This window comes from Scomber japonicus, chromosome 11 (genome assembly GCF_027409825.1).
Source record: "Scomber japonicus isolate fScoJap1 chromosome 11, fScoJap1.pri, whole genome shotgun sequence".
Lineage (NCBI taxonomy): Eukaryota > Metazoa > Chordata > Actinopteri > Scombriformes > Scombridae > Scomber > Scomber japonicus.
The window spans coordinates 33329778-33357661 of record NC_070588.1 but is presented as its reverse complement, the minus strand read 5'-3'; the positions used below and the strand labels follow the sequence as shown (position 1 = coordinate 33357661).

At 40.4% G+C, this 27884-nt stretch overlaps 1 protein-coding gene across 1 annotated transcript; it reads right to left on the bottom strand.

Annotated features, from left to right (window-relative positions):
• Positions 1-10: 10 nt before the first annotated feature.
• pde1a (phosphodiesterase 1A, calmodulin-dependent) lies at positions 11-24211 on the bottom strand. The gene is made up of 17 exons (XM_053328324.1): positions 23948-24211; positions 23757-23884; positions 17630-17656; positions 12798-12911; positions 12528-12710; positions 10725-10791; positions 9676-9792; positions 8111-8251; positions 7506-7606; positions 6641-6766; positions 6429-6530; positions 3017-3137; positions 2813-2894; positions 2554-2674; positions 2219-2403; positions 152-331; positions 11-66 (listed from the first exon to the last, which is right to left on the bottom strand). Exons 1-17 carry the CDS (start codon positions 24191-24193, stop codon positions 11-13), a joined length of 2097 nt encoding a protein of 698 aa, XP_053184299.1. The 5' UTR covers positions 24194-24211.
• Between the last annotated feature and the right edge of the window lie 3673 nt (positions 24212-27884).

The following is a 27884-nucleotide window of genomic DNA, read 5'->3' as shown; positions in this document are numbered from 1 at the left end:
CGGAGGGTCGTCAGGCGTTTTCAGGCACTTCATTGTCATCCTCCTTCTCCTCCCCTGGCCCAGCTCCTGCAGTGGTTAACACAGAAACAGCTCAGCTCACTGAGAGCTTCACTTAAGGAAATGTTTGTGTGTGATGTCATGCTCATTATACCGTTCCAGGCCAGATGATCAGGTGACTTGTTGTCATTAGTTTCATCAGGTGGGGAGCTATCTGAGTTCTGTGATTGGTTAGAGGTGTGACCATCAGGGACATTGTGGCTGGGTGAGGCATGTGATTGAATGTCTGAGTTGATGTTAGATTCTTGGTCTTCTCGCTCCTTATTGGCCAGCTCTGGTCAAAATACACACACAGGAATATTAAAGTTACAGGTAATTCCCAACAACCAACAGAGGTTTCTCAAGTTCATGTTTAACCCAACAAGAAACCAAATGGAAGAATACCAATATACAAGTCCATTCAACAACAGCAAAAATGAAAAAACCCAATCACAGCCTAAAGTTAGGTTTATACTTGACACACTATCCCAACTACAAGGCTGTGAAGGCATGTGAACTTCTGTATCGAGGTGTATGCTGCACAAGTGGTTCTGCTGATTCTGGTGTAATGGCTGCCGCAGTTCATCAAACATTTTGATTTGGAAGTAAGCGAGAGTAATTACAGTACACAAATGCAATTGGTTTGGTGGTACATCAGTGTTTACCACCAGCAGGCAGCTGGAAGGTAGGCACTACAGCGGCTGTGGTTCAGAGGGTAGATGATCTAGTAGATCATAGGTAGGTAGGTAGGAGTAGGTAGTTGGCCACTAATCAGAAGATCGGCAACTTGATTCATGGCTCTACCAGTACACATTTCAAGGCTTTGCCACTAGTTTGTGAATGTGCATGTAAATGATGAGTTCCTCCTGATGAACAGGTACTTTGCATGGCAGTCTGCCATCAGTGTATGAAGGTGTATGTGAATATGCACTTTGAGTGGTCAGAAACCTAGAAAGGTGTTTTACAAAAGTAGTCTGTTACAATCTTCATTTGTCTTCTTTTGTTCTTTTTTACTTTTCATCAGAAAGTGACCAAACAAAACAGGAACATTTGTAACAACTCTTTCTATGTTGTAATTAGCAGAACAAAGCAAGCAAAGACCACAAACATTGTTGACTTCTTGCTTATTCAAAGAGTATTTTGTTTGTACGCCCCCTGGTGTTTTGGAGAATACTGCAACAAACTGTTTAACTAAGTTTGAAACAAACCCAACTCATTAAAGTAATAGTTTTGCATGTCCTCTTATGAGACAGATTTTTGTCTAACCAACACACAAACATATATGTAACAGATTCTGTGGAAGAAAAGAATGCTTCTGGTCTTTTTTCTTTGTTTAAGTTTAGGCAACTCTGAATAAAGAAAGAATGATCCCTATATTTTGGATGACATAACATTCAACGTCTAATTATAGTCTTTACTCGTATGAAAAGATGTAACAGCTTTATAATGCTTCTACAACATACAGTAGATACAATGAAAAAAAACATTTGAATAGGAAAAAAACTGGTAGTTGTAGTGTTGTAATTAATTGAGAGGTCATCATTTATCAGTCATTGCATTTTCAGCCTTATGGTCCCTCATCAGTCTCAGTAACACTAATTGAAGGAGAGGAGTGGCTGGTCCATTAGACTGCATTAGACTAGACTGCATTTTTTATTGCAGAAAACCACCCAAATGGAACAAGAAGCAGCCCGAATTATCATAAGTGGTCCAAAACCAATTGTATCTGCCCAGTCATATGAAAAGTAGCCCAATGTGGCAGAAAATTGCCCAATCAGGCCACATTCTCAACGTAGCAGACATGCTATTAAGTAAATAAGTTGTGTACTGTAAACAATTTGTGCCATTTATTTAGGGAAAAAACAGGTGACCCATTGTTGATTTTCACAAAATTCTAACAACAGAGCAGCTGCTTCCTGTAATGAACTGTCCACCAGTCTGTTCTGTATCCAGTCCATCCTGCACACATCCTTGTCATCTGGAATAATCTTTGTGGAAGTTCTCTGTCTATTGCATATCAAAGGTGATTCCCAGAAGGAGCCATGTTTCATTTTTAGACCTTAAAAACTGCGATGAAACTGAACCAAATGGATTTAAAACCCAATAATTAAGAGCAAGTGGTCACAGCTAATGCTACAAGTTGTGTGTGTGTGTGTGTGTGTGTGTGTGTGTGTGTGTGTACCATGCACAGACAGCTCCTTCCATCGGTCCTTGTTGCTGGCGATGACGCCGGAGAGGTGGAGCTTCAGAGCCGGCAGGTCGATGGCTGTTAGGGAAAAGTCCATCTGTCCATCGTCGCTGTTCCCGTGGCGACCACTACTATGTCTCTGCACAGACTCCACGGTAACGGAACCACTTCCTGTTAGACTGGAAAAGAGCAGCGTTATGGACCAGGATCAGTTTTAGTCAAAATCGAAATGTTTTTTCATGTTTCGACCAGTGGGAACTGAGAAAGGACTTAAGATCAATCTAAATCTATCTGTAGTATTCTCATTTTATATTTATTCTGTCTAGTACCTGGACCTCCTGTTTCCAGTCTCCCTGGCCCTCCTGTCCTCTTCTATCAGAGGACCAATCACCTTCTCTGTGGTGTCGATCAGAACACTGAAGGTTGGCTCCACAATGAAGTCTATGAAACCTGCAAGCAGACACAGAGACGGGCAGATGGGATGGAGAGAAGAGAGAAAGAACAGCAGTCCTTGAATCTGTTACTAGTTGATCGTACTCCTCACCTGCCTGTTGTACTTTGTTATGATTGGCTGATGGTTGTTCTTACCTATCTGTGATTGGGCAATCATGGTAGCTTTGCGGTCGCAGAGTGGAGAAAAAGGAAGGCCGAGCTCCACCTCTTTATCTCCCTGGAAAAAGACATAGTCAAAACAGTGAGATGGGTATAGTGTGTGTGTATATATGTGTGTGTTTGTGTGTGTGTATGTGTGTGTGTGTGTGTGTGTGTGTGTGTGTGTGTGTGTGTGTGTACCTGTCTAAAGAACTCCTCCATCAGACTGTGAGTCCAGCGGTAGTGTAATGGCCAGGCTTTAGCAGGATGACTGATATCTGCAGCGTGAAGCATTAGAGACAGAACCTTCACTTTGTCTATACTGGAGAGAAAAAAAGATCATTTCATTAATAAGTCAGTCACTAAATGAAGTTTAAAAAAGCATCATATCTCATGAGTATGAGATATGATGACATTCATCTGTCAACACACTCTGGATTTGTATTCCTTTTGGAGGAAAAAAGCAAATCTCCATAATGTAAATCATTAGAAAAAGTCGTAAAATATTAATTCGTGGCTTAAAGACCATGTAAAGTGAATTCAGACATTTTCTTCTAAACACATTAAATAGGTTATAAAGGTATTTCTAAAAAAGGTGTAAAAAGCATTTCAACCATTTAGATTTGGAGCTAGGCTTCACAAACTGTGTTTCAACATTTCTGTGTTCAGGATTTAGTGGGCGGGTCTGAAAATCACCATAAACCCGCCCCTGCTGCTGTAGAGGTATAAATACATTCAGGCACACTACTATTACTACAGTCTACAGTTAGCTGAGTTAGCTGCCGAGTTAGCCGCCGAGCTAGTTAGCTGAGTTATCAGCAGAAAGCTCTGAGACCTAGCATCCATGTTTCTGGTAGAGGTGGTGACTTTGATTGACAGGTGACTCTTGGTAGGGGGCGGGGTTTCAGCGAACTCGGCAGGCACGCCCACAGCGTTTGGGAGCAGAGAAAGAGGCTGATTTTTACACAACTTTGAAGCCTAATTTCATATATTTGGTGATTTTTTTAATCATTCAAATTTGGCAGGGTGGTTAACAACACACTTTTCTGTGGTATGTCAAACTCAGAACACATATTTATTCTTACTTTACACTGACTTTAAGTTTAAATTCAGAGCTACATTGGTTTGGTGTAGTGAATGCAGCACTGCAGTGAGGTGAGCAGTGTCATGTCTTTTATTTAGTATTCTGATGCAGTGTACAGAGTGAACAGCTCTTCAGACAGCAGCTCCTGCAGATACACAACCAGCCACAACCAGCATATCAACAGCGTCTTCCCCAAAATCTCATCCAAGCACGATCTGAGAAAATTGTAACAGCTGCCCACCTCCTCACCTCAGAGAGGGAACGCTGGACTTTGATCAGACTCTGTATTATTCCTGTAAAGCCTGAACAGGGACGCACACAGACCAGTCTGGTTTACCAGCCTGCTGAAACTTATGTTGTCCATTCCACCAAACTCCCACTGATGATCTGGTCATGTTCATCAGATGGAACAGCCTCACACAGTCTGCCTTTACTGGGCTGGCTGACAGAATGTAGTGAGCATGTCTGTAATCATAGACTCAGAGCTACATTTTACTAAAAGCTCCATTCAGGTCTGTCAGGTTTTAGTTTTGGATACTTTTGTTCTTAATTAAATGAGCATTATTCCTGGTTGATTGACCCACTCCACCTCTCTCTGGATCTACCATAAGTGCCCATGGGCCCTTGAACAGAAGGGGGCCCTCAGTGATGGGAGAAATAAAATGTGTGTATCGGCCTCTACAGTATGTATGGCATATCAAATGGACACAGTTTATATTTTAGGCTGTATTTTTCTGGTTCATGGACCAAATATGGTGTCACCCATGTCATTTATTAGATGGGTGATCTACCTTGTTAGATATCCCATTGCCTGATACATGTCTGGATGCACATAATTGGTTATTTTTTTGTATATTTGTTTAAATACCCTGTTTAAATACTGCTTGTAGTGTGTTTTATGATGACCATGATGAAGCCCACAAACTGAAACAAGTTGGTCTATTAATAAAGTTGTTCTATACTACAAGTGTTGATGGAGCTTTGACTTTCTTTGGACTTTTTTCTCTTCTCCGTGCACTTTGTGCACTTTGTGTAGGTGAAGTTGTGCCAGTTTCCACCTGACAGTAGCGTTATCCAATCAGAAATTTAACAGTAACATTTTCCATATAAACTCCAGATATTCTTTATTATATACATAGGATGAGAAAGAGCAGTGGACTTCTGATTATGTTTTAAACAGACACCTGCACCAGTCCAGATGAGTTAGATTGAGAGTGCTCTGAAGAGGAATGCATCAAGAACAGGAAATGATCATTTATATTTGAAATGATATTTTTATTAAAACATTATGCAGTGTAAAATGGTTGTAGGTTGCAGGCTACTATGCCATCTTTATATAAATGAAACAGCCTTACAACACATCATGATATGATTTGGATAATTTTATCTGAGGGTTGCTGTTCTACTCACAAGTATACTCACAAGGTCATCTTCACAGTCTAAGAACAAACAGTCTGGATGAATGAAATGGCCTTGTAACCAACCTAAAAAGCTATTATTGGGAATCGTGAGAAAATTTCAGGGCAACAGAGACGCAAACTCTCTGTCACCATAGTAACTCGCTCTCACTGCTGTCTGTGTGAGCTCAGTGTGAGAGGAGAGGAGAGGAGTGGAGAGGAGAGGAGAGGAGAGGAGAGGAGGAAGAGCTGCTGTGCTGCTGCCAGAAGAGCCTCTGACTGAAATGACTGTGAGCAGCATGTGTGGGAATAATAGACTTGTGTGCTGCTGTTGTCTTCTCTGTCTGTCAGTGTCTCTTTTTCACACTGCAACATTATCAGTTGTGAATTCCTTTATTTCGCTGTGTGAGAAAATGGATGTGTGGTGTGAAAAGTGGCAATTGCGTGAATCTCATAGTCAATGCGTGAGTTGGCAGCTCTACAACAAACAAGCTATCAACAAGTGTGCATCGTAGGATCTGAGACACACCTGTCCACACTTTGGCCCCTTGTGGGGCCCATGTTACTGAAACCATGTGGGGCCCACAAAATTTGCCCAGTTCAAGCCCATGCCAACTCAGTACCCATGTAGCCCACATTTAACCCATGTGGGCTGGGGAGGCAGGTACAACTAAGATTTTTTCTCAGGGCACCATGATGAGATATTTCAGTCTGGACCCAAGTAGAACACCCAACTTTACCATCAGTGTGGTGTGGCTAAAAAAAAAAGTCCTTATAAAATATGAATGAAAATGAACACAGCCCTCTAGTTCTTAGGGCTCTGTCCCTTCTCAGCCACTTATGTCATTTGGTAGCACTCTGTCAGCTGTTCCCAGAGTCCAAATTAAACATGGAGCAGCAGCGTTTAGTTACAGTGAACCACAGAGAAAGTGTCTGACTGACCTCGACTTTGACTACCATCCAGGTTGAAACTTGTAATGTTCTACACTGCATTTGACTGAACCTTACACAGCCATCAGTATCCACCTCATACATCTTAAAACACCCTCTATTTCATTCTGATTTGAACAGTTTTCTATTTGTTTGGGTTCAGTCACCCATGAAAAAACCAAATGTCCGGCTGGTCACTGACCCGTGTGTCTGTGTCAGGGTGTTCCTCATTGTCTTGATCTGCTGGAAGTGACAGGACATGTCTGTGGACATCACCATCTCTATCACCAGAGCCCTCAGCTCCCTGTCAATAATAAATACAGCCAATGGAGACAATCAGTCACAGGTATCAACACATCAGTAATAAGTGATCTGTGTGTGTGTGTGTGTGTGTGTGTGTGTGTGTGTGTATACCTCCAGTCGTCCTTGTTCAGGTTGACCAGGATGTTCATATCATCCTCTGCCATCAGCCTGTAGGCGGCGCTGACATGATGGTTCTCCAGCACTGACCTATCATTGTACAGGATGGCAACCTCTGACCTGACAGACAGATACACCCAATCAAATTATAGATATAAATTGATTATTTACATGTTTTTTGTGGAGAGTTTTAGGATTGAATTTTAGTGCAAACTGGTCCAGACTAGAGTAACATATCACAGCAGCTACTGACCAGATCTATTTAGTTTCTGCTGGTGCTACAGTATATAACAAAAATCACAGATGATCACAGATGGGCCCAAGAGGAAAGACGAGGATGGAAGAACTGCCGCTGGTTGTGTTTGATTTTCCTTTTTTCTTTTCTTTTCTTTTCCTTTCTTTTCCTCCTAATGAGAGCTCATGACTGTCCAGATTTACATGAACTTTAATGGACATTAACTCAACCTCAGTGACAGATATCTCACAACCAGAATGATATAGATATAGAAAACAAGACGAAGAGTATTTGTGAGGTTGTGATGCTCATTTTTAAAGAAAAACAAACATTTTTAATAATATAGATAAATGAAAGTATCGGACAAATTCAAACACAACATTACTGCTGTCTGTTTTGTAGAAATGATAATGTGATTTTTATTAATGAGGAAACTTCACATAGTGCACAATAGTACAGTCAAATAAGCTTTAAAAGTACTGTGCAGCACTGTAGTATTGTAGTACACACAAAAAAACAGACAGACAGACATACACACACACACACACACACACACACACACTCACACAAACACACACTCACACACACACATACACACACACACACACACACACACAGCAGTACCTGGTGTGGATATGAAAATTGTTCGTGGTTCCTGTGTGTTCAAAGTCGTGGATTGCTGCAGCAAAAACCATCGCAAGAATCTCCAGCTCGCTGAGCCAGTGCTGCAGACACACACACACACACACACACACACACACACACACACACACACACACACACACACACACACACACACACGTACTGTTAGCTGTGAAAACAACTGTTAAACTGTACGAGTGATACTGCAAGGTTGTAATGCATTTAAACAGAATACGCGCAGTTCTATAATTATAATGTAGTGATGATTGTTCTGTGATCATGTGATCATGTGTCACTGTAGAGGTATCAATATATAATATAATATAATACAATATAGTATAATATAATATAATGTGATTAAATAATATTGTGTCAGTAGTGAAAGAAGTGTTCAGATCCTTTACTAAAGTACATAACACTTCAGTGTAAAATACAATACATGATAGAATTAAATACAATGGAATGATTTGTAGTGAAAAAAGTATGAAAGCTGCTTAGTTGGTGATTTTTGGTATTATTATAATACAGACTTTTATTGGATTATTACTATTATATATTATGTGTGTGTGTGTGTCTGTGTTTGTTACCATGAGCCCAGTGTGCAGCATCAGGAAGTGGGCGGTTTGAGTGACATCAGCGGCATGGATCAGGTTGTGGTAGGGGTTCCTATGTTTACTGTACCCATTCTCCAGAGCTTCAACAAACTGCACCAGAGCCTGAACCGGGATCTGAACACAGAACTACAGCTAGTACATGCTCCACAGGTAGAACATGTTCTTCAGGTAGAACATGTTCCACAGGTAGAACATGTTCCACAGGTAGAACATGTTCCTCAGGTAGAACATGTTCCACAGGTAGAACATGTTCTTCAGGTAGAACATGTTCCACAGGTAGAACATGTTCTTCAGGTAGAACATGTTCCACAGGTAGAACATGTTCCCAGGTAGAGCATGTTCCTCAGGTAGAACATGTTCTTCAGGTAGTACACGTTCCTCAGGTAGAAGACGTTCCTCAGGTAGAGCATGTTCCTCAGGTAGAACATGTTCTTCAGGTAGTACACGTTCCTCAGGTAGAAGACGTTCCTCAGGTAGAGCATGTTCCTCAGGTAGAACATGTTCTTCAGGTAGTACACGTTCCTCAGGTAGAAGACGTTCCTCAGGTAGAGCATGTTCCTCAGGTAGAACATGTTCCACAGGTAGAACATGTTCCACAAACATGTTCCACAGGTAGAGCATGTTCCTCAGGTAGAACATGTTCCACAGGTACAACATGTTCCACAGGTAGGACATGTTCGACATGCAGGTAAAACATGCTCCACAGGTAGAACATGCTCCACAGGTAGAACATGTTCCTCAGGTAGTACATATTCCTCAGGTAGAACATGTTCCTCAGGTAGGACATGTTCCACAGGTAGGACATGTTTCACAGGTAGAACATGTTCCTCAGGTAGAACATAAATTACAATTATCCCATAATTCTAAAATGCTAACTTTAATTACAAGATAAGGAAATTGCAAAAAACATTTCTGGGTTAATTAGTGATATCTGGAGTTAATTAGTGATGTCTAGAGTTAATTAGTGATATCCAGAGCGCTGGTGGACAGATCTCTTTAACATTTGAAGGGAGCTAGACCAGCTGATTCTGTCTGTTTCTACTAGCCTTTATGCTAAGCTAACCTTTAACTGGCGCAGCAGCAGTTGTATTACCTACCAGCACCAAACTGAAGACACACAACATTAGAGACTAACTAGTGAACAGAGTGGAACATTTTCTCAGGAGCTGGTGGAGACCAAACCAGAAACCAGCTAAAAGAAGAGTGAATATATAAATATTGGCCACAAACACTAATCTAATGGAACGATAATGTTGCTCTGTGTCTTCTGGATGTGGAAGTCGACAGCTTTGCTAACATGTTAAAATATATTTTGGATCAGATACATTTTTCAGTTTGAATTAGATTTCATTCTGCTTAATTAATCTCTGCTCTTAAATATGTTTTTCAATCACTTTTGGATGACTTTTTGGACTATTTTTGGAATTTACAAAAAAACAGAATCAACACCAGCTTCAGTCATTAAGAACCTATAAACGTAACCCCACCCACCCTGACTTTAAGCCCCGCATGTGTTAACAATATGAAGTTGTGTGTACCCTGAACCTGTTGATGAGGTCATAGCGGGTCAGCAGGTCGTAGACCAGGAACTTGAGGGCGTGGTCTCCGGTTGCCTCGTGGAAGGAAAAAACATCAAAGGACCACTGATCCACTTCCTGGATAACAATCAATAAGATTGACCTCATCATCTGATAACAAACCAGTATAGATACAAGCTGTACTGTTCATTCAATTAATGCAGTGTTGTGCATCGTTAAGCCAGTAGAGGGCAGTGTGCTGATAATATTTACTCATGTTAAGATGAAGTGAAACAGTATGCTTAATGAATTTCATAATTCTGATCATTAATTAGTTTATGATTATATCTATATAAGGATAATGGTGTTTTCTGAAGTGTTGTTTTATGAAAAGTGTATTTGTATTGTTTCCATGTGTTTTATATGATGACAGAAGTCATTAGTAATCATTATTATAGTAATTTGATTTTTTGTCTGAGTTTGTACAGGAAGCCCTGAGGGAAAATATGTCGTTACCATTCTCCACCTCCTCCATCTCTGTCTACTTCTTTCCTTTTTCAACTATTCAATTTATTCCCTTTATCCACCTTCCCTGCCCATCCTCTTTCTTTCTTCTTTTATCTCCTTTCCATCTCTATCTTCTGTCCTTCTCTACTTCACCTCATCTGCTTCTTCTTTACCACCTTTTTCCTTCCCTACCTCCTCCTTTCCTTTCCATCTTCCTTCATCTTCTACTTTCCACTTTTCATCTGTTTTCCTGTTCCCTTTTTCCTTCTTTAACCTGCCTTCCTTTTCCCAACATCCTCCTTTCCTTCCTGTGCTTTCCTTTCTTTATCTACCTCCTCACTTTCTACTCTAATTTTATTACTCCATTATTATTATATTATTATTACTTTTACAGATTTCTTTCCTTCTTTATATTTGTTTTCTACTCCTTCCTTTCCTCCTTTACATCCTCCTTTTTTTTCAAGTTCCAGGAGCTCACCAGGGTTTCTAAAAGCACACTCACACACAGAGTTAAACAAACACACTTATGTCACTTCCTGTTGATGGGACTGCAGCATTTTTACCTTCAGAGCCGTTAGAGCGGTGGGAGGGTAGGTCAGACCGGCCATGTTGGATGTCCGTCTGTACATCCTGGTGTCACACACACACACACACACACACACACACACACACACACCCACACACACACACACACACACACACACACACACACACACACACACACACACACACACACACACAGACACACAGACACACAGACACACACACACACACGATCGATAAAAGATCAATCTAATCACATATAAATGCAGACAGTTGCATGTACATATAAACACTGCTCGCACAGACCTCCAGTCACCCTCCTCCACAATTTGTGACCAGGATGGATTGGTTGTTGCCATAGTAACCATGCTCTAAACACACGCTGGGTGATGCTTGGTACCGATGCATCAGATATTTTTTGATTTCATGCGTCATTAAGCTGCAGCAGATGAACTGATACCTTTCTATCACTCCAAGACATTTACACTCTAATGATATTGGACTTCAGTTTCCCTGTGATGATCTCCATCTCCAGCCTGCTCATGCACTAACGTCATTACACTTCTTGTTCAACCTCGTAATCACATCTCGGGTGAAGTCGCCTGGATGATCTAATGTTTGTTTTCAAGAATGTGATGATTGTTTTCTGTTCTGTTCTCAGATGCTCCAGATTTCTACTGAGGTTAAAAAGAACAGAGTAGATTGTATATTTGAAAGTGTTTCTCTTTAGTTTTAGATAATCAGCAGACTGGACTTTCCCCTGTTATAAACATAATCCATCACAGGGCTAAAATTTTGTACACATGAACATTTCACTGATAAAGTATGTAATCCATCTTCATTAATCTGCTGCTATAAACAGCCTCTAATCTTCTGCTTTCAGGCTTTCCAGCAAATATTGGACCCTGGCTGCCAAAAGAGCATCAGTGATGTGCAACACAGTCGATGTTCTAGCTCATTCTAAAGGTGTTGGATAGGTTTGAGGTCAAGACTCAAGTTGAACACAAAAGTTAAGAATAGAAGTAAGAATATCATGTCATTATATGCTGTAGCAATAAGATACTAGCTGGAACTAAGGAACTCAACCCAAACCTTGAAAAGTACCAAAAGGTACCAAAACTATGAGGGCAGAGGTGTTCATATACTTTTGGACATATAATGAATGCAATAACTAAATCACAACTCTGTGTTTTAGTCTCATTCAGCAGATTATGTCTAGAGAATTTAACCATAGTTTGTCTATTTATACAAAAAAAAGTGTCTGTATTGTCTTATGTTAACATGAATTCATCAGAATTCATTTCTCAAAAAAAGTTGGACTCTTGTAGTAAAATACAATAAAATAAACAGTTTTGAATTATTTAAGATTATTTGAGATTTATACTTCATGTTGACTGGATACTGTTGTTGTGGGGCTGTGCTTAAATCCTCCTATATAGTTTAAATTGTGTCTATGGTCAGTTCGGTCAGTTTCATCTGTCGATTAACTACTAACAGAGGCTGAAGCATCAGTGCTGTTGCCATGGTTACCTACAGCTTCGTATATACCAAACACTGATTTAGAGCAGAGATTTACAAAGCTAAACCAGAAGTATATTTATGAAGGTCATGTGTATTTGATGATCATTTTAGCAGCCACCACCAGCCAATCAGAAACTAGTGTATTCTGTAGCCATTAGTACCAGTTAGAGAGAGCTTGTACGTGGAGGTTTATGGGTTTCTTCCTGCATTCTTTCATTGTGCATTTATTTTCATTCTACAAAAGCCTGCAGAGTTATCTGCTGCTCTCCTGCACAGCTCAGTCTGGCAGCAGCAGTGTTTACCTCTCCACAAATATCCCAGCTTGCACCGCATGCACAATGCTCCTGAATCTTGGCTTCTCCTCAGGACGACGTTTGGCCACGCCCATCCTCCTGCTGAAAGTGCATGCCAGCCAATCACGAACTTCGCTGGGCACTGACTCCGCCTGCAAGTCACTGAGCTCATCCTCAGTGTCCAACAGACGCCTGCAGAGCAGAGAGAAAGCAGTCACAGCTTGGATGACCAGTGACAAGGATTTATTTTCTACACATCCGTCCGGCCGTCTGTCTTACTTGGTCTCATCGGTGTAAACAGCATCCAACATGGCAGCAGCGAGCTCCAGGTTCCTGCGGAGCTCTGGCAGGTCCACCACACCGCGGTCCATCTGCTCCATGACCCCCTTCAGCCTGACAACAACAAACAAGATGTTCTCAATTAATATACTGTATATAAGAGGACCGATGCCAGACACAGAGGAAGACAAAGACTGAGAGTGTACAGTCTTCTACGGCAACACAATAATGACTTAGTTATTAACTTATTTGTTATTTTATTATGGTGATACATTTGTTGGCTGGTATGATCGTTCTGTCCTACATCTTACAGGGGATGTACCAAACAGGTTTAACTTTGCTTGATATCTGAAATGTGTTCAGATTTAATCCTACTGTAGATTTAAGTTAGTCCAAGTGACTTGACACCAAGTTTGAGACCTTTAATGTTTTGAAGGTGGATGAAATGACAATAAACATAGAGAAACAGAGAAACCCTTATCCTCTATATTGAAAGAAGACCCAACTGTCAATAGGGGTCAAAGGTATTCCAACAATATCTCAGTAAACAATAAAGGATAATCCTTGATTTAAGAGTTGAGGGTCAATGAAGCAACAGGGAGCTAGTTCAGGCAGCCCAGCTCAGGCTGCCGCTCCACTCACATATAATACTCCCCTCACTCTAACATATATCTAATTAGTGCTGGGTATCGCTACTCGGTGCCATTCAACGTATCGACCAAAATAAATTGATACCAAGTAGTATGGAAACGTCTCCCATCAAACGATATCTGCAATCGATCCTTTTTGCATCCAGAGCTAGAAAATATGACTATTTGTATGGACTTGCTCACAGCCAATCAACACAGGTGTTTCTTGATTTGATGCGACATGTGATTGGACCACTGCCACAGATGCTACAACCCATCTGTGGTGGTGAAGTCGTGGTGAATTTGAATTAGCGTGCTTAGCAGTTCAGCAGCCAAAATGCCAACTAAACGCTCTAAAGTGTGTCTACACTACACAACCGTTACACCTGATAAAAGACAGAGACCTAAATGTGGAATAGGTATCTCATGAAGTACTCAGTTGGTATCAGTATCATTTTAAGGGTACTTGGATTGGTACTGTGTTTTTAAATGATATATTGCCCTATATCCAAAGCATTCCTTCTAATCACGGTGGCGTATTTAAGCCATCAGTGGTTTACTCACACTTTGCTGCAGGCCTGCTGACACACTGCTCACTCTTACTTGCTGCCATCATTCATTTAGTGTTTTAAAAGCTCCATCTTCACACCTGAATCCAGCAGCAGGTTCTGAATCAATTTTACCCAAGAGTTGAAGTCAGTATCATCACTTAGGGGAGTGAGGTCAGAGCCTAAATGCCCAACATGAAGACTGTACATATTCTACATTTTAATATTAATCTATTCCACCTGAGCTGGCTGACTGAAATGTGATGCTGACCACAGTAAAGCTCTTCAATTGTTATGGGATTTGTAGCGCAGCCTGTGAGCTATTCAAGGCAGTCAGCTCCAGTTTGTTGATCCACTCACCTGGCATACTCTCTCTTACTGCAAGATATGTTCAACACAAAATTTTAATCACGCTGGTGTACTTAAGCTGGCATCCACTTGTAGTTTCTGAGTCTATCTATGTCTGACTCACTCGCTGCTGTAGTGCAGAGCTTAGTGCTTAGAGGTCATACAGTAAATATAAACACTGTGTATATTCTACACACAGATAATAATCCATTACATATGAGTTGGCTGTTTGAAATTATTTTTATGAAGAGATAATCTCAGCCTTAAAAGCAGGAATGTTTAGGTGTAAGTTGCCTGGGCTGCAGTTTTATGCGACTGAGATCAGATACAATATATGTAGCTTACAAAACTAACATCACCATGCTACTATGCTCAAATTAAAGTTGTTGCAATTCAGGCTGAGGGAGACATGGACAGAGTTTATTGAGTTTTTCTAATTGATCATACTCTACTTCAGAGCAGCTGTGACACAGGATGTATAGCGGGTCATCCACCAACCGGAAGATTGGCGGTCCATAGGCGATGTTTCCGTAGGCAAGATACTTAATCCCAATGGTGCGCCAACAGTGTATGAATGTGAGCAGGTTGGTACCCTGTGTGCTAGCTCCTGTCATCAGCGTATGAATGTGTGTGAATGGTTGAATGTGACATGTAGTGTTTATGCTCAACGTTAAATTTGGATTTGGATACGGACGGAGCCTTCTGTCTGTGTTCCGCGTTCATTTTGTCCGTATTTCTACACGTTTCCATAAAGCTTACGGACATTATCAATATCTCCTCCACAGTCGCCATGTTTGTTTTTGAGTTTGTTGTTGTCATAAACGTTTGATTCTGTGCTGCCCCCTGGTGGATGCATTGGTTAACATCCATGCCAACGTAAAGGACGCATGGAAGTATGTGAGCAGTGACGGTAACATTGTTTGAAAAGGACGTATACATTTTCATATGTATGTTGAGCATAAATGGGCCTTAAAAGTGCTTTAAGTGGTTAAAAGACTAGAAAAGTGCTATGTAAGTACAGTCCATTTAGAAATTACTGAATTTGTACCATATTGTAATGTTCTCTGTTGGCATTCTACTAAACACAACTCAAAAGAGCAACGGAGGTCTTCAGACATCCTCTCTGCAGACTTCATACACCTGCTAACTGACAGAAGGAAGAACCGGTCTTCATGCTTCGCACCCACACAGCTGCTGTCCCGTTCACACCACAGAACCAGAACATGAAAATCTGTTTCCTCCAGATGGACACATGACACTCCTGCCTCATGTCAATCAGCTAACACCTACAGTGAATATAGGAAGTCTCCTCCAGGAAATGAACACGTTGCCTTATAGACCTGACTTCATACTTACTGTGTCTGTGAGCCTGGACTAAAGTTGACCATTCTGGACCTATCATGGACCTATCTTTGTACTGGACACATAGATGAAACATAGATACATATTCTACTCTGAGACAACAAACATGGCGTTTCAAACACTCAATATACTATCAATTTTAATTTTCATAATATCTCAATATTTTACTGCTGGGAGATGCTGGGTGTGTGTGCAGCTACATGGATGGATAGATAAAGGATAAAGGGATGGATGGATGGATGGATGGATATTTAATAGTCTACATTGTTTTGACTGTTCAACACACAATGATGGTTGAATGTTTTCAACAGGGGAGGATGACGACAGGGAGACACAAGACTCCACTGCATCCAGGCTTCCTGCCGCTGTCATGGTAACCAAACATCTTCCTGTCAACTGGATGAAATTTGTTTTAGTTGCCATGGTTACAGCTGGAGTCAGAAAGACAAAGCGAGTGAGAGAGAACTGTTCCAGACTGCAGAGATTCCAGGATTTAATATTCCCGAAAAATCATATAGTTTCATTTTATTGTAATATTTCTACATTATTATTATTATTACGAGTAGTAGTCGTAGTAGTAACTGGAGTTGTGGGCAGAGAGGGCTTTGAATTGAGGTGTGAGTTCAACGGTCATTAATGTAAAAACTCTGGTGTCATGATGTGTGGTTACTGATCACCATGAACTCAGCCACTAGACTCATATCAGAAGGTCCACTGTAGAAGCACATCATTAGAAGAAGAATCAAGATTCCTCTTAACACAGAGCTTCCACATTAGCCTGGTTCAAACCTCTGAGTGGCTGCTCCCAGATTTGTCAACCAACCAAATTGGTCTGGTGCTGCCATCACAAAACATCCTTAGCCTAAAAGTAGCTCCTCACTGGCTGAGCTCCTGAAATGGAGATGCAGGTTAATTCTAACTTTCGACTCCTAACTTCTGGTCTAATTTATTGCATTTTCTTGCAACAAAGAAGTTCTACATCTGAGAAAGATTAGAGGTAGTCCAGAGTACTCCTGTGTCATTATAAGACCTGCTCGTAGTCAGTCTGCTGCTGCAGTTGATCAGCCTCACTGCTTCTGCATTTTGGAAAAGTACAGTAATAATGAAGTATATTTTGATGAAGGGCCATTTAATGATCCACTTAGCTCAACAAAACAACTGCATGCACTACATGCAGAATTTTTTTCTTTCAAGACCAGCTAGCAAGATTTTTGTTTTGGCATATTTGACAGTAGAAAGACAGGAAATTACAGGAGGGGGGAGAGGGAGGGCTCTTAACCACTCGACCACCTGTGCATCAAGACCAGCTAGCTTCTTAAAGTCACATTATAGAAAAGCTTCCTGAGGGACTCAAAACAAATGTGATTGGTTGTCTCTGGGTTGGCAATGAACATTTTCATATATAACTTCAACTTGAACAACTGAGTGTTGCATTGTGGTGGGCAGGCCCCATTCACAATAAATGACAGGCTCATAGTCTTGTTTCCTTTTGTTGTAGTTGTTGTTTGACACCTTCTACATTTCTCTAGCTGGTTTGCAGAGTGGGAGTCAGAGAACCAGGATGACAGGACTGACTGTGACAAATGTCAAACGAGTGAGTGACAACAGGAAGAGAGGTGTCATTCAGAGGTATTTGACAGACTGATAACATTTTAAGAGTTTGAAAGAGCTTTTCAGTAAAAGACAAATATAACTATAGCCCATATCACACAATGCACAGTTTTACAGCAAGAAAAACACACATACACAGTTAGACAAACAGTGAAGACAGTGAGAGAGATTATACAACGTGTCTGTTCAAAAATAGAGATCCACAAAAAGACGGACAGACAGGGAGTCCAGGTGTGTGTAGGAGGAGTGAGAGTCTCTTGATCATAAGTCCTGTACTTCAGACTGAGAGCTTCCTCTGTGTGTATGTGTGTGTGTGTGTGTGTGTGTTTCTTACCTCAGTGATGTATTTTTGTATTTCTGCCTGTAAACAAAACAAAACAGAACAGTCACTCATTTGAAATTGAACCAATCACATGTTGCCTACAAGTTGTGCTCATAATAAATGGATAATTACATAATAAAACTGATCATGTCTCAGAAAACAGATGAATGTCTCCACACATATGCATGTAAACATACAAGACATGAGTGTGATAACAATGCTTTATGGTCACAATATTTTTTTAATGGGAAGGGTTGTTTTTGAACTTCATATCATTATTGCTATTATATAGAGTAGTGTGGTGTGTGGGTCACATTATGGCCATGGCTCACTGCTAAAACTACTTTATGTATTGGATTGGAAAATATTTAAATTTGCACACCACATATAGTGGAGTGCAAGCATCTTAATGCTCCGTTGGCTCTGAAATTAGCCAATCACAGCTCTGACACCTCTCAGCTTTGAAATCTGGCAGCAGGAACCTGTTATTTCATGGTTGGTAATTGTACACTGACATGTGTGTGTGTGTGTGGGGGGGGGGGGGGGGGGGGGGGGTGAGCAACCCAACGCGGGTGAGCAGCACCAAGGCCGATCTGTTTTTGTTCTCTTTGGTCAAATAAAAAGAAGTGTGTTGCAGCATGTGATGGTGACAGGTGAGGAATGACTCACCGCTCCACTTCTCTGACTTCTCTGAGCCGATACCGTCAGTGTGAGAATGAACATTTTCTTTTTTAAGCTGCGATCTTTTCTGTCCTTGTGCTAATACATTTTATAGTTTGTGTGTCCTTGACCATTATTCATATCTAATACATTTATTCTTGTATACATGATCTCTACATGATTGTGAGGCACCTCAGGCGGTTGCTTTTGCACTTTTTAGTGGTTAGCTACACCGCCTACATCAATGCTCTGACCTGAAGAAAAAGAGCTTTCATTAAAATGCACACATGCGCGCACACACACACACATACATATATAAATACACACAAACGACTTGGATTCCATTGTCTTTGGGTGCATGTTTAACAGTTAAATATCAGTATAAAGACATTAGAATATGTGCATCATCTCTCACACTTTTTCCTCTATCAATCTTCTAAAGCTTATAAAAAACAAAAAGAATACACAATTAAGTAGACAAAAGAAGATTCTCTATTCTCCTATATATCACAATATATGAAAATAAAAAAGCTGTCCTGCTCTCTCTCTCTCTCTCTCTCTCTTCTCAGGAGAGAGAGAGTTTGCTGCATTGAAACGCTCTGCTGTTACTACGGAAACTAGGAAGGACAACAACAAAAAACCCAAATATGCACACTTATTTGTTGTCTCTCCAAGCACAGAACACCTCTTTTGTTTGATGACAGCATCTATTGTTTGTATTTGTAAAACATAAATGGATATGAAGAAAGAAAAGAGCACTTAGTGGTTCAAGCACAGTGGTGCATAAACACACGCTATGAAGCAGGTGGTGATGAAGATGATGATGAGTGAATGGATCTTATTGTCGTTCAGAGTATTTGAGCTTGTTTAGTTTGGTTGTACTTCTGCTGCTCTGTCATTCATTCAAAACTGCAATACTCCAAATGTCAGTGGATGTCATAGCAGACAAGCTGAGTCCTTTCTATTGCTGTTATATTGATATGACATCCACTTATCCTATCTGCCTATAGGATAAGACTAGGTATCAATCCTTCAGGGGCAGCGTGGCTATCAGGTCTATCTTTCAACAGCATGAGAACATTGAAAACTCAAGAAAGGTGGAGGCATAAAGGTGGGGATGAAAATGTTCAATGTTAAATGTTAAATTCCAGTGAAACCAAAGCAACTACATTCCTCAAAATAACTATATAAGCCCACAGAGTCCAGTGAAAACACCAGTCAAGGCTCTGCAGCTGAAGTGGTGGCAGGAGAAACAGGGATGAGATGGTGCGGCTGTGGCTCAGGAGGTACAGCCAGTTGTCCACTGATCACGAGAGTGGCAGTGTGGAAGTGTCCCTGAAACTGCTCATGTTATTCAGACCATCAGCATCATGCATGTGTGTGTGTGTGTGTCTTATATTAGTAATGTACTTTGCGGTACTGTCCATATTGTCCATCTACTGTCCATTTAATACTTGTAGTTAGTATAGAGACTGGAACTGAACAATACAAATACCTGAACAATTTAATTTAATGCACGTGGAGCTGCAATAAATACAAGTTACCCCACTTATCAGTATTTTCTATTTAATTTATCAGATATAGGGCAGTTTTGGAGACTGTACTGTACTTTGTTGTAGTGGTGTAACAATGGACAGCTTGATATGAAAAAGTGTTTGTAGTGTTTCATCCACCTCACAACAAACTAAAAGAAACACCACAGAATCTGATCTGAAACCGTGTAAATAACAATTAGATAAATAGTATTTCTATTTCATATAACATATTCTACCTTCTACTTATTCTAATTTAAAAGGTATAATCTCTGTCACATGGTCGTTATAGCTGCTGGTGTGTCTCCAGGTTGGTTTTGGTTGGAATAAAAAATCCTGGGCTGATTTTTATTCCTACTTCTCTCCTGTTGAACCTCATTACTTTATGAATATAATACCAAAAATGTGTGACTGTCAACTATTGAACATTGGCATCTTGGTCCAATTCTTGGGCTTTTTCATTTATTCTTTGGTCAGGTATTATATTTGTCAAATAAAGTTTTTATCTAAATTGGGAAACTTTCTATCTTAAGACAAACTTCAACATAGACAACGTTCTTTAGCACTGATACACTGAGCCAATTGGCATGTTTTGTCAAGTGAAGGTATTCAATTAAGTACTCTTTTGGTACCAGTAGTGAAGGTTAGATATTGTTACTTACAGTGACAAACACCCAGAGATATATCAGCCAACTCAGCAGGTCTATTGACTGTTTTTGAGCACATTATTTAGGTTTTAAATCCCACAAACTTCTTTCTCAACAAGCTGCCCAACATCAAACAACTGACAACTGACAAAGTAAGCAACGACCTGGTCAACAAGTGGAGGCAGATATTTCTCTCAGGGGGTGGTGGAGACCAAAATCAGAGCTAAAAGAGAGAATACTGGATAGAAACACGACTTCACTGGTTTGATAATGTTGCTGCATTTTTAATTTTACACCTTCAGTTTTTCTCTCATTGAATCACTGCTGACAGATGACACATTCATTTGCCAGTATAAATTATAGGATTTGGCAAAATTAAACACTTCTCTTGGCATCAACTCATTCAACCAACACACCAGCTTCTGCCGCTTCCCGTTTTTTATTTTGTTTTGTTGCCAATTACTTACTAAAAGAAGCCGCTGTGTAGAAAATAGGGTCTGTTAAATGGAAGAGTTGCCAAGCGGCAGAAATATGAGTATTTCATGAAAGTGATGCAACGCACATTTCATTTCACTGCTGCCACTGATGCAAGAAACTTTCATTAAATCAAACAATGCTGGTCATTTGTCTACCATAACATGACAAATGAGACCACAGTGACATGTGAAGAATGATGATGTAAATGTATAAATATATCTGAATGAGTCAGAGAAATGTGTTGTACACAATGTGGATTTGTACACAAGGATATTGTCATGTTTAAACAGTAGACCCTGCCCCAAACTGTTGCCACTAAGGTAGAACAACACTGTGGCATGTTTTACTGCATTAAGATTCCCCTCCACTGGAAGTAAAGGGTCCAAACCATGAAAAACAGCACACACAATGTGATCTGTGTCTGTGGACAAACTATTCGATGGATTCATGTTCCCTTCAGGATGAACTGTAACCACTTTGTAGACCCCCTAATATTTCCTCTAATGCTATCACCAGGTCAAATATTTAGTGACTAAATACCTGCGTAACTACAAACATTCCCATCAGTCTCAGCTGTACTATGTGTTCAGGGCTGGTTAGCAAATGTTAGCATACTAATGGTGAACTTGATACACATCAACATTAGTTAGCATTGTGAGTATGTTAACATATAGCTCAAAGCTAAGCTCATGGATGTGTTATAAGAGCTGGATACTGGACCAAAAGTGGCCAAAAGGCATTCAATGCTATAAGAATTGCTCAGCTGGCGCATACACCAAAAAAGGTTTCTAGCTTCTGGGATTTCTTCCACAAGGGCTCAGCTCATAGACTTACCATTGTGATGATATCACAGATTGTTAAATAGCTTTTTTCAGCTCTGCTATTCGAGGTGTCCTGTTAACAGTTTACAGATGTCTCTTTTATAATGGTGGTATAATGTTTTTTGCTTTTTGTTTTTTGGGCCACAGGGGGATTTTTTCCTGCAATACTGTGAGTGACCACTGGCTTATAATAGATCCATGACTGACATACAGCCTCACAGCGCAGCTAGCAGAACGGTGTGGGGAATCCACACAGAAAGCATGTTTTGATGTTGGTCATTCACCCGACTCACAGAACACATATGCTTCCATCTCTTCCAATACATATGTACACCTATGTGACCCCCTGCTACCTATGTTTTGTACATATTAACAGTGTGTGTCATAGTCGATCAAGATACCCAGTTCATGGCCTTTCAGTGCAGTGAAAACTGCAGGTATCTTAACTGCAGTGATGCTGTTTTCTTCTTGTACTAATGGAGTTTTTGTCCAGTCCACTCTTGAAGGTTTGCAATAAATGATATTATTGTCATTTGAAGATCATTTTATACCACTGATAATATGATAGTATAACAGCATGATAATGCAAGAGGGGTGGGGGGTTGGGATTGGAGAGTGGGTGCTCCACTGCCCTGTCATTATAGTTGGGGACAGAGTTCTTTACCTTTAATTCTTCTACAGTCTCCACTCAGGACGTACACAGTGAGGAATGGAGGACACTACTTGTTTAGCCAATGTGACATGAATAGCCTCTTAGCTGCTAATGTGAAGTGTGGCAATACTGAGGTCAAGAAAAATGATCAAAGGTCATGTCCATGTGTCATATGATAAGTCCATATATAGACATGATGATGTTGATAATTATGTTATTGTATGATAAGTCTAGGACTATTGACAGTTAAGATTTCAATTATTTTGCTGTTGATGCATTAATATGAAATCTCTGATCAAAAAACCCCTAAATGAACCCAGAGTTCTAGACCTGTCCAAGCATGCCTCCAAGATAAATCTCAAGATGTCACAAGATGGTTAATAGGATAGGCAGGAAAGAAAAAAAATGTTCAGCTTGGCAAAATTATGTGTATTTTTTCTGACTTTTCTCTGATCTCTTTTTTATGAAACACTAGATTCATGCCTCTAACATTCAGTCAAATGAAACATACTGAAGTTAGAAGGAAGAATTGCTCACAGCTCATAGGGTATATGGAAGTTGGGTTGGCAACAAAGGTTGGGAGCTGTGGCTCTAAGAAAAGTCAGCTTCATGAAGATGCTACTGTTGAAATAAAAACATATGACATAAGTTCTACACTTATTACACTCATTAAAGTCATTAAATACAGGTATGTACTGTATTAAGGAGTCAGTATGGACAGAAGCTTGTGAAGCTCTAACAGGATATCAAATCAAACTTGTTTGTCTCCCTTATCTGCTCTGTTTTCACAGAGTTTCCTCTGCTTTTCTCTCTCTCTCTCGCTCGTCGTCTTGCTCCCTGATCTGTCTATCTTTGCTGAGAGTTTGCTGCATCACAACGCTGCACCGTTACCATGGCAACTATTAAGAGCAAGAAGGCATGCTGTTTTACATCTGCTGCCGTATAGCCCCCAGTTTAAGACAGATGTTGCAATGTTCCTGCTGGGATGTTAGCTTGTTAGCGTCCAGTACAGAGGAGGTACCTGACAGACGGACCTAATCAAATACACACACACACACACACACGCACACACACACTCAGTCTCTCTCTCAGTTCATGTTCACTGGTGTTTCACGCCCACTGTCTTCTACTGATTTACTGTAATTCGTCCTCCTTCTATCCTTGGTCCGCCGCCATCACCACGGCAACCGCACTGAGGCCATCCACAAAAGCTGTCAGGTGGATTCCAAAACTAACAGTGGCCGAGTGATCCTCTCATCATAATCACCAATCATCCATAGTGCTATTACATCATCAACATTACATCATCAGCCAGTTGATGGAACTGAATGATCTTTTGAGTTTACTCACATTCCTCTGAGTCTCATCAGGACCTGATTGTTGTGATTCTGCTCCAGAGCATCCATAAAGTCCTGCACCTCCTCAGTGTCTGACATCTCCTTTGTTAATGCCTCCTCCTCCTGCTGCTGCTGCTGCTGCTGCTCCTCCTCCTGTTGAACCCCCACTGTGTGCTGCTCCTTCTCCTGTTGAGTGTTCTCTACCTGCTGCACCTCCTCCTCGTCCTGCTGCGTGCCCTCACTCTTCTGCTCCTCTTTCTCATCATGCTGCGCCTCCTCTCCCTGTTGTGACTCCTCCTCCTCTTCTGTCTCCACCTCCTGCTGCTGCTGCTGCGCCTCCTCCTGCTCTCCCTCCTGTTGCTGCATGTCCTCCTGCTTCTCCTGCTTCTCCTGCTCCTCGGCCTCCTGCACTTCCTCAAGCAGTTGCAACTCCTCCGCCTCCTCGTTCATCTCGGTGTGGAGGAGGAGAAGGAGGTAAGGATTTTTTTTTTTTTTTTAGGGTTTGAAGAAGTGTTCACAAAGCGTCCGAATGTCTCTCAGAGTGACGGAGTCGTAAAAACATCAACACCAATAACAGCCAAGATTTTTTGGGTTAGATAGAACTTTATCCAACTTCCTGTGATGTCACCTGGAAGCTCAGCAAAATGTTGATCTTTGATCCGTTGGGGGTTAAAGGTCACAGGACAAACAGTAGTTTCTGTTTTCTTAAAGTTGAAACAAAGAAACAGACTGACGGCAGCTTTTCAATCTGACTTCCTTCACCACTTCACAGCTGACAGTTCTGCTCTGCGCTCCGGCACTGCGGCTGCAAAATGATCCAGCTGAATGTCCCAGAGCATCGCCGTAGCAACGCAAGGAGGAAATCGACCAGCAATAAAGACAGGATGGAGAGAGAGAGAGAGAGACGGAAAAGACAGAGAGAGACACGAAGAGAGAGAGAGAGAGAGAGAGAGAGAGAGAGAGAGAGAGAAGAGTGATAGAGGGGGACAAAGGAGAAGCAGAGAAAATCGCATAGCGTTTCCGTGGTAACTCAACAACGGTTGCTAAGAGTGATGGAATCCTGCAGCCGACAGACCTCCCTCTTCCTCCTCTTCCTCCTCCTCCTCCTCACCTCCTCCCAGTTTCAACACATAACTTTACACTCCATTCAGACGCAAACAGCAAACAGGCATCTCCATCTATGTGTGTGTCTGTGTGTGTGTGTGTGTGTGTGTGTGTGTGTGTGTGTGTGTGCTGAACTGCGTAAGAGAGAGAGTGAGCTTAGAGTGTGTGTGTGTGTGTGCGTGTGGATTTCTTAGACAATAGTGATGTAATGTTCTTGAAAAATGACTATCACAAAACCTCTCTAGTCAGGTGGCAGAAGCAGACTAACAGTGTTAAGTTCTTCTGGCATCCCCTAAAGGCTGCAGTGGTTATTACACTTTTATAATATAAACATGTTTCAAAGAAAAACACCTTCTCTCAGTCTGATCAATGATGGATCTAAAAATGCAGAGTTTGTCCCGAGAGTGGAGCTTAAAAACAAAGTAAAGGGTTTATCCTCTAGGGAGCTACAGTGTTCATGCATAAAGGTGGGTGACTAAAGAGAGTTTGATTAGAATAAGAATAATCAAAGCAGCGGTAGCAGATACTGACTTTTAGTTCCTAAATGGGTATGGATCACTCTCCAAAAACAGTGCATCATACATTATTTCTATGATGCAACATCTTTCATTAATCCCTCCCTGTCTAGTAAACACAAACTATGTCTATGTTTCCTTTAAGCCAGGAGCTGGAATCAGCAGAAAGACTGGAAGCAGATCCTGTCAAAAGTTTAAAAAAATCCACTTTTACCAACACCTCTAAAGCTCACTTGGTCTGTATCTTTTATATAAACAATGTATTAACCCTTACATACTATTCAGGGTTTGTTTTCTTTTGGCCTGAAATTTGAGCCATGTGCCTCAAAGGGCTTGGGAGGTTCTTTCATACCATCAGCCATCAGACTGTACAACACCACAGCTCCCAGTAGCTCCCAGTAGCTCCCACTAATAAGACTGAGGCTGTCCTCACTGTTTAATCCCAGGAACATTGCAGATTATTTTAGAGATTGTTTATTGTTTTCAGTATGTTTAATTAATTTTATTATATGTGTATTATTTGATTATTTATTACAGTATACAGTTGTGCCAGTTTTGAATTTTGCCATCCTAGGGGGATCAGGTTTACCCTTACCCTTAAAGTGACCCAGAATATACAAAAATGGAAAAATATCAATTTACCTCAACATTTTTGAAGAATGCTTGACCCAAATTTATCCAAAAATTCAAAAAGTTTATTCTTCACATTAAATATAATTTATTGAAATCATTTTGTTCTCCAGTCTTATATACATCAGACCATTACTCTCTCTGCTCATTGATGAATAAATGTAAGCTTCATTAAGGATTAATCACACATTTATGTGGTTCAAATGTTTGCTATAGACACTAAGATAACATATTCCAGAAGTCAGAACAGTATGTGAGGTTTAAATGACAATGTGTAAAACATATCAGAGAATCACTATCAGTGACTCTGCAGCTCCCCATCACTTTACAGCACTTTATTGTGAGCATCTCTACAGTTTTGGTTAATTCTCAGTGCTCTCATACTGTAGCATCACTTTTAGCAGCAGCACACAGCTGATTTCTGAAAAAACACTGTACATTACCTGCTCAGAACCTGTACCTGTCCAGATCAGGAGCAGAAACTCGGGGCAGAGGAGACACTCCGGCTTTCCTCCAATTTGTATGTTCCAAACATTATATTTTCCTGACCTCATAACAATACATTTTCAGTGGAATATTCCTTTAAAAATTGTTTACAGTTTCCCAGAGCATATTTATTCAGCATCCAAGCTGTAACACTTCTTCTATGCCTCATGGAGGTAAGTGAGTGAAACATTGAACCCAGCTTGTGTTTGTTCACCTCCATGACACCCTCATCTTTTTTCAGCAGCAACAGATGCTGCTGGAGCTCGGAAACCCTCCAAGAGTTGTTCATCCAGATCCATCACACATTGTGTAACTGCACAGAAAAATTCATATTTTATAACACTAGTTTCTGTCTGATTTAAGTGAGCAGTAACAAATAATGAGGCATCCTGATTTACCACAATAAGAGGGAGATAAAGAACACCAGATAAGAGGAAATGGAAGTGTAGTTCTGAAGTGTATTGGGATAGAGCAGAAAATGTTAAAAAAATATGAATCTGTATATCCTCACAAAATATTTGGTTGTAGAAACTTGGTGACATACAAAAAAAAAAAAAAAAAAAAGAAACTTGGTGACATGGGCTAATGAAATTTAGCCCAGGCTAACAGGTCAGCTAACTGTGAACTTGGTAACTAGGACAATATTTTTTTAAATATCTTACTGCTCAGTTTACTGCCGCATTAATCAAAATTTTACAAAAAACAAATAGAGAAGAGGGGAATTAAAACTCTCTCTATAAAAAAAATTGCTCAGATAGCTTAATTAAGTCACCACCAGGACAATAACTTTGCAGATTTTACTCAAAAGACATATTTGTACTGTCAACTCCTGCCTTATAACCATCTACAAACCATTGCTAAACATTATACAACATTCTAATGTCCAATCAAAAATAGAGGAGAGGTCAATTACAACTCTCCAAGCTAAAGAACTTGCTCAGATAGCTTAATCTTAGCCTAGTTTAGTCTTTAGCAGGTCAATAACTTCACAGAGTTTACTTAAAAGACATAGTTGTACTCTGGACTGATGCCTAATAACTGTCTGCTAACCATTCTCTTTTGTGAGGACATTTATACTCTAGTTAATTAAAAATGAATGGTGAAACTCAGCTAATGAGATATGTTAGCTTCTTCCATTTTGGGCTCCAACCCTTCAAATGTCATCACAGCTTGTTATTGGTGCATGCAAATTAGTGAATTGAAATTCAATCAAAGATAAATTCAACATATGTTCAGATTTACCATCCACTGACAGCTGTGATTTCAATTGAATTAACTTGAATTTACTGATTTTTTTTTTTTTTTTTTTTTTTTGCCATTTTAAATGCTGGTGTAACCACACCAAGGTTCTTACCAGGTCTTGGGGTTTTTCACCACACTGTGATTGATGGTTCCATGGACACGCC